The sequence below is a fragment of the Pelodiscus sinensis genome, chromosome 3, assembly GCF_049634645.1.
Source record: "Pelodiscus sinensis isolate JC-2024 chromosome 3, ASM4963464v1, whole genome shotgun sequence".
Taxonomy (NCBI): Eukaryota; Metazoa; Chordata; order Testudines; family Trionychidae; genus Pelodiscus; species Pelodiscus sinensis.
The window spans coordinates 191,748,253-191,756,648 of NC_134713.1; the positions used below are offsets into that span (position 1 = coordinate 191,748,253).

Genomic DNA, 8,396 nt, shown 5'->3' on the forward strand with positions numbered 1-8,396 from the left:
ATTGTCTGTTCACAAACATTTGAAATTTTGATTGTCTTGATTTGAAACAAAGAAATATTTTGAAATCTCAAGTGTTGTTGATGCAGGAAAATCATTTCCTGTCCAGTTTTATTTAAATTGTAATCTCTATTGGAAGAGGGGAGATAACAGCTAGTATTAAACCACCTTACCTACAAGCGTTTTGAATAAATGTCATGTTTCAGTATTGACAGCACGAATTTTCTGCATCTCTCTGAACCATTCACTTCAGTGCACAGAAGAAATTTTATAGCTTAGATGTTAGCGAGATGATCAAATTGGATTTAGCATGTATAAAGTTTCTCTAAGTCTTTTTTTCCCCCCATGGAAAATTAGTTTTTAATTAGCTTTTTTAAAAGCCACTGTTCTTCAGTGGCTAGAAGGCAATAAGGCCTGTAAATAGACACTCAAAAATTAAGGTTTTTAGGAAGAGAGGATCAGCTTAAACACTACAGCAAACATGTCTGTGTTTTCTTGGTTCAGTCCTGTCCTATTAACTTCTGGACATACTGTTGCCCTTTGGGGTCATGCTGTCTGTTTGTACTGGAATTATTGTAGGATATGAGAAGCTGAGCATACACCAACGGAGAGCTAGTAACTTTATCATCACTAATATCCTGCTCTGCTTCCTCCCTTCTTGTGTATTTAGTATTAAGGTTTCTTAATCTTTGTCCTCTTAATAAATTAAGACATGGGGTGTAAGCCTGGATATTTATGCTGCCAGCCACTGGTCATTTTTTCTCCTCTGCTTCTTGCTAAGTGAGGCTATTGGGATTCTTATTGTAACATAGAAGAAGCAAATGACACAGAGAATTATTTATAAGTAGTAATTCCTTTCTGAAAGTGGTTCACTTATGGTAGCTGTTAAACCCCTCTGAGCCTGTTCACTGCCATTATTATTTTTCTCTGTCTTAGAAGAAATTCATCTGCTGCATTTGCCACTTTACTTCTGTGTGGCTATTTAGTTAAAGTAACAGTTTATTAAAATGGACTAATCATTTCTTAACCTTTTGTTAACATTCTTACTTACTACAGAATGGGGCTCCTTTCACAATGGAAAATTAAGTTATGTAGAAAACATTTAGAACTATGCCCTCACATTTTGAGGACCTGTGTGTAATAACTTAGGATGGCGCTGACTTTTTCAAAAAGTATTCTCATTACGTGTTCACTAGTTACATTTATTGAAAGCTCATAAATCTGGTACACTAGTGCAAATGGACAGATATTGCAGGGGCTGTGAGATAAGAAACACATATTGGTTAAGTCACTAAACTGCATTTTTTTCTTTTTCTACTCAGATATTGGTTTTGATTGCAGACTGCCTTTGCCCTCCCAAGCCTAGATACAGAGCAGAAACATCTGGTAAGCACTCTTCATTCATAGGTATTATATATTTTGGAATGATTTATGCCTACTAATGCCAATTATTTTCTTGATAAAACTTTATTGATAAAAGTTTTCCTCTAAAATGTATTGATGGCAGCTGATTAATCCTAACAAGTCAGTTCCTTCATGGATGTCTGACAATAGCCTGTATTTTCTGTTGTAAACAATACTGTGATTTTCATGTACTTTCATCTGTCAAAGCACTTTATAGACACCAAAGAGTTCAGCCTTGTAATAGGAAAAATAATAAAATAATCCCATTTTATGGACATAGAAACTGAGGTGGACATAGGCTAAAAGCCATCAATCAGGAATGATCGTGCTAGAAATAGAAATGGTTCTGCTGATTCTCAGTTTTATGCTTATCCACAAAAATCTTCTAATTGAGGTACAAGTAATCTTGCTCACTGACAGGGTTTTCTAGGTCAGAGGTCTCAAACTCTTGGCACAGAGGCCATCTGCGCCTCGAGCACTTCTCCAGTTCGGCCTGTGAAATACTTTGAAAAAGTTATTTAAACAGGCCTGGGAGAAGGGGTTGTATGCAGCACTAGGGATGCTAAAATGCTTTTATTTTGGTAAACGTGTATCAGCAGTTACACATTTACACACGTGGGGGAAGCAGATTTTATGCCGGCTCCTTGCACGTACCGGTTCCTGCGGAGCTGTCTTTCCTCTCACGCCTCCCCCCTCCCCCCCCCCATTGTTGCCTCAGGAGAGGGGGGAATGGTGTATAATCTTGAAGGTTAACCTATCAGCCCAGGCTCTTCACACACCTCCCCTGGACCATAGGGACATGCAGACAGCAGCATGGAGCTAGAAACAGGAAGCCACTCTATATCTGCTGCACTGCCAGCAGGTAGGAGTCCCCGGTGAGTTTTAAATCACCCAGGGACAGCAGGCAGGGCTGGGGGAGATGTACAGACACTCCCTCCCCCCGGAGCCATGCCCGAGGGCACTAAGAGAATTTGAGGGCTGACGCCGGCCCTGAGGTAAATTGAGTTTGAGACCCTGTTCTATGTCTTAAAGCACATTCTGTGTACAGACAGACATTACACAGACTTTGGATGTATGTGAATCTACTGCTGCCCCACTTAAGTGGAAGTTATGTTCACATATGGACAGTGGGCTTGTGTGTTGTAATGTTTAAAGTCACAAAGGGTGTAAACAACTCGGCGTAATGTATTTTTGTAATAATTAATTACTTCCATATCCAGTGTGCCAAGTTTACAAGTTGGGAAGATGTCTGTCTTTTACCTTATTGAACTAAATATTTTGCTATCCTATCTTAGCTGACAATATTTTAATGATGCTTAGTAGAGTTCAGTTCAGTCTTCCTTAGCTAGATAAGATAGTCACTGCTAAACCAGAGTGAGGAATTTGTTTTTGTCTGCAAAATAGGCAAGTGTACCTCCAAAACACACTCGGAGCAGATTTGCTATGTAAGATTTTCTGTAAGGCATACAGTGAGTCCATGGCAGAAGAACACCTAGAAATAAGGAGTAGCTGGCTCCAAGTTCCTTGGACAATCAAGCTGCCTGTTACGGCGCAAAGGGCACCTTTAATAATCTAATGTTATTTCATCATCTTTGTCTGTATTCTCTTCATATTTAAGGCTGAAATATCCCCTCCAGTATATTTAGATGGCTCCATTACTTTAATGGGTGCAGTATTGCATCTGAGGGTTGAAACTGCCTTTTAGGAAGGTTCGTAAATTTTTATACGGTAGATTCCGCTTAATAGCAGCCCACATATTAATTTCTGGTTAATAGCAATTTTTGCTGAGACCCAATCTTGTCCCAATGACTTTAATTTTAATGGGATTCAGCTGTTGGCAATGGCGTGCAGCTTATTAAGAACATTTTGTTGAAAAAAGCCCTAGCTGCAGGCAGGTTTGCAGGGCTGCAGGCAGGAAAGCGCTGGAATATGCCATTCCTTCCTGCAATCCCACAGACTTGTCTGTGGCTGGTTCCCAGCGCTTCCATTTGAGGCTGCAGCCCCCCACAAACTTGCCTGGGTGCAGGGACTCCTTTGTAGGTAAGAGGCTTTGAGCTTTGGGGAGGGCAGTCGCATTCAGTGAAGCTGCTGAATGGTACCTCTTCCTAGGCTCTCTGGGCTGTCTTGCCTGGCTGCACCCAGGGAAGGAGCCTCATCCCCCAGAAAATGCAGCAGGAGATACCCGCAGCACACCCCCAGCATCTGGGATGCAGCCACTCTCCTCTCTGTTGCTCTGTCCCGCACTTCTATCCCTGGTGGCAGCCACACAAACCTGCCTGCCACTTACTGACAAACACCAGATAACAGCAACTTTTTGCTGGCAAGTGAAGTGTTGCTAATAAATAGAATCTCTTATAAATGAATCAGTCCTGCCACCTTGTTAGTGTGAACACTCGTACAGTAAGGTTCCGTTCTGTAACAATGCTGGTGGTAGCAATGGACGCAAAGCAAAACCTCCAGTCCCCAGTGGATATTTAATCCTTAATGCGGTCTAGGTTCAGGTTTGATTCTGGAACACCATATTCCACCAGTCTTGTCTTGACACAGTTGCACTGACATCTTGAGGTTAAAAAAATGATTTTTATATATATTTATTAGGTGGCTGCGCCCCCTGCTTGCTACACTCGCCAACCCCACCTCCCCCCCCCCGTCACCACAGTTGGATTGTGGCCTTCCCTCCTATCTGTGCCACCGCAGTAGGGGGGCTGCCACCAGCCCTTCCAGTGGCCAGATGGGGCTTGCTGGTATGTTTTGCGGTTGGTTCAATAGTATTGAAACAAAGAAACCTCATGCATCATTTAAAGTGATACTGCTATATAATTAGGCCCCATTTTAGCCAAGCTGACAACTTCTGGAGAACGTACTTCATATTAAGAGATGCCTCACTCTGAGAAACAATGGGAATAGTATGTTTCTGATGGATTTATATAAATATGTGTTTTTGTGTTTGCTGGCTTGGCTCGGCCCTGTTGCTGCAGTCACCAAACAAAAAGCATTCCCAGATCTGATTGTGCCTGCTAACACTTTTAAGATGATGATGAATGTTCAAGGAACTAAATAAAACTGAGCTACTGTTCCTAATCTATTAGGAACAAAATGAAAACAAGTGTTTCCCTAATGGTAAGACAGACATATTATAGGGAGGGAGGGGTAGAAATTATACCTAAGTTTGAGAGAACAAACAAGGTAAAAAGATAAAATGAGACGGTGATGATGCTACCTTATGAAAAAATTGTTGGCCTAACTCTAAAGAATATTTTGTAATTTTTGCTCTCTTGCAGTACTGTAGTAAATTAGAAAAAAATGTTAGCAGATGCCTTATGATTGAAACGTTTTCAATCTTTATTTTGTTTTAGTTGAGTTGATTGAAAAGGACAATGCAGAGCTTACAGCAGTAGAAGAGGTAGAAGAAGCTGAAGAGTTTTCAGCAAATGAGTTAGAAGAGGATCTAGAGGAAAGGAAGGACGTTTCAGATGGAGAAGATGGAGCCAAATCAAGTGAAGAGGCTAATTCAAATGAAGATGGCTCAGAAGAGGACTCTGCACTTGATGAAGGATCAGGGACAGAAGAGACAGAAGACATCCAACATCCAACTGATTTGGAGACCCAAAGCTCAGTAAGGCAACGTAAGAGCCAGGTGGCTGACAATGGACTATAGTTTCCTTGGTGTTTTCCATAAACTCGGACCAAAGAAATATCTTGGGGCCTTCTGGCCTGCAGCTGAAGCCAAACACTTGATTTGTAGTTTGTGTTTACGTAAAGCAAAACCTCTGTTCTGTATCAGCTGGCTTCTTTCTCCTTTCCTTTTTTTAAGCCAATGTTTGCTCATAGACTTTCATTTTTATAAGCACGCCTTTATATAGTATGTTGACCATGACAATCAAAATCTTAAGTATGTTTTGATCTGCATAGAGATGTGAGGGGAAAGGGGCATGGCCACTGGGATGAAAGACTTGGTAACGAGGTGCTTGTTGTTCACACATGTGCTTCTTTATAGACACTGCTCCAAGCAAGATGAGACAAGAGAATTTAAGTTCAAAACCTGCATTAACCAGCGGTAGCTTAGCAGGAGTCTGACTCCCTTTTCTTTCTGTCTGAATATAGTCCATAAATTCTGTAAGAACATCAGGCACATCATAAAACAGCAGATGGAGGCACCTTAATTGTCTTCCATTAAAACAACTTGGTGTTTGGTGTTTTGCTTTCAGCAACTCAACTGAAGCACCTTTGCTATGTTGCTTTTTTTTTTTTTAGTTTTGTTTTCCGCACTATCGAATAGTTATGCTCAAACTATACCATAATATTTTAACAGTGATTAGTTTTATTCTAGGCTTGAAGTGCTTCTAAAGCTTCTCATCTAGTGATTTTTCAGAGGCATAGTGCACAAGTCAGGCTTATATCATCTGGTGATTTTCATCATTTAGGGGGTTTAGATCATCAGAAACCTTTGGCTATGGAACATAAACAATGATATGCTTAAAATGACATGTTTGAAAAGGAAATGAATTAGTGAGAGAGAGAATTTTTGCCAAACTGTAATCTTTTTCTTGTAAGGTGTTGCAGTGAGAAATATTCATTCTAAGCCAATGTCATATTTCTTACCAATTCAAGCTAGTCATTTACAGAGAACTACAATTACTTTTTTGCTGTTTCCAGCCCAGAGTAGCTGGCAGCCAGAACTGCTTTAGTAATATTAACCAAAAAAACACTTATGGTTTCACCTCCTAGTGTACTGGTTTCATGACAAAAGGAGTGGAAAAAGCACACCAGGAAATGAAAGACTTAGTTTTTGTTACACTGCTGTTTTGGTTTTTTATGTGTTGACACAGCCATGAATTTTTCGAATTGCATAAAATCGAAATGGTTCACTAGCTAATCTGCTGACAAAACCCTATTCTGTCAAGTTTATTCAAGAAATCAACGTTTTATTCATTCTAGTTGCCATGACTTACATTAAGAATTTTTTAAAATAAACACATCCTATTAAGTGAATGAATATCTGAAGGATAATCCTGTACATTTCCACTTTGGCAGCATACTGATGCAGATTACATAATAAGAAGCATGTTGTTTACATCTTTTTTGTTGCGTATTTAGTTACCACATTGCATAAACCTGGCCATCTAGCATCATCAGTCTCTTCAGTTTGTTTTGTGGGGGAGAAAGAGTATTCTGTGAGATAAGATGCTTGCCCCCTGGTGTTAGAAAAGGGATTTTACCACTGCACAAAGGTAATTTTTTAATTTTCTTATGAAGTAATTTCCAGTCTTGACAGGGTCAGTTTATATCTGTCTTGAGAGTTGTTTTACTGTTAATGCAAAGATTTTATTCTGCAGAAAGCAATCTGAGTCTCACTGTTTTTTAAATGATTCCAAATGTAGAATATTTGCTCATTTAGTATAAATCCTACAGTTGTAGGGCCTGATTCTGGTCTGTTGTACAAGTGTAAAGCAGGTGTACCTTCACCGAGCTCTTAAGCATGAAGAAGATCAGAATTGGGGCTGTACTTCAATTCCTTCTGAATACACTCAGCTATTTAGACTCTCTTACAGCTATGAAGATTAGATTCTTTTCTCCAGCTGACTGTCTCCACTTGTGTTGTAGATGAAGGAAAAGAAAGCATGTGGGTCTCTTTCCTCAACAGCAAACCTGTAGGCCCAGCACAAATGATAGCTGTCCATCTCTCCAGAGTTATGTTTCATATGAATCTGACATTGAGTGAGGCTAGACTCATTTTAAGGGGTCTCAAACATCAGACCCCATATACGATGGCCCCTTTATTTCCATAGTCCCAGTAACAGAGAAGATTAATGCTAACTTTTGGTTTGACAGATGAATTCTTCTATTGCAAATGGAGGTTAAGTACAGTTGGTTTGATTATTGTATTTATATACTTCTCAAAGTGTTGTTCAGACATTAATAACACCTCACTTTTAAGAGTGCCATTTTTCCTTGTCAAAAAGACTGTTAAAGTAAAATGGTAGTGACTGTTGGCTTATGGAGGAAATCTATTGTTCAGTTTAGGGAACAGATGGTATTAAAGGGGCATTATAAAGGGCAGATTTCTCCATGATTAATGTGGTAACTGTGCAATAATAGCAGTGTCAGTCCTGAATAATGTATGGAGGACTTGCACCTTTTCACTGAAAAGTATGTCTTCTTAACCTTAAGTCATGTTAGTATAGAAATATTTGCAGCAGTATTAGCCTTGCAGTTTTAACGCTGTCTGTGTTTCTGGGCTATCTACAATATTAATACCTCTCATTTGTGCCAATTGAGATGACCCTGTTTATCACCTCAGCACTTCCGTCCTGTGTTTTGATTCACTTTACGGCAGTAGAAATTGTCCTTGCATGTGGAATATAGACAAAATGTCCTCGAAAAGAAGTTGGTGTTCACACGATTAGCTGCAATTGTTTGAGTAAATTTAGCACCATTAACTCTGTTAAGACCTGCTGAGGGAGATTGCAAACTTTCAAAGGGTGACTGGTGGATTTGGGTTTCCAACTTTAGAGACTTAACTTTTCAGAGGCTGGTGCCCAGCTCCTTCTGGAAATCAGTCCTTCTGACGATGTTTTGGCATGAACATCCAGAAAGAGATATCTACAAACCCATATGTCACTCTTGAAATGTTATGCCTACATTTCTAAATAGGGTGCAAACAGAGCCTTGCCTTTCTACTTGTGCTTCCAATAAAGTTTCAAGTGAAATATGTCATTTGGAGATTACTCTCTGTATAGATCATAACAATTCTGTTGGACAACATTTTTTTATGTGGCATTTTCATGGACATGTTATGCAAAATTACTTTTTATACTAAAAACTCTGCAAACTTAAGCCATAGGTATTTGTACTGGAATTCCATATAAATTTTTTGTATTTATGATTTGTTGTGGTTTTTATTTGTCAGCCTAATTACATTTGACTGATGGGTCACATTATCACAAGGGTGGAATTATAGTTTATAAAGGATTAATCAATGAAGATGTTTTAAA

General features: G+C 39.4%; 1 protein-coding gene and 1 long non-coding RNA gene across 10 annotated transcripts in view; one reads left to right on the plus strand and one right to left on the minus strand.

The window, feature by feature from the left end:
* Window positions 1-8,287, plus strand: part of TMX4 (thioredoxin related transmembrane protein 4) — a 47,406-nt gene extending 39,119 nt beyond the window's left edge. The window contains exons 7-8 of the mRNA XM_075925715.1: window positions 1,320-1,383; window positions 4,758-8,287. Of these exons, the coding sequence (XP_075781830.1) occupies window positions 1,320-1,383; window positions 4,758-5,059 (366 nt within the window). The 3' untranslated portion in view covers window positions 5,060-8,287. The remainder of the gene's footprint in view (window positions 1-1,319; window positions 1,384-4,757) is intronic.
* LOC142828080 (uncharacterized) overlaps window positions 1-8,396 on the minus strand; it is a 61,180-nt gene that overhangs the window by 31,846 nt on the left and 20,938 nt on the right. The gene's annotated exons all lie outside the window — the stretch shown is intronic.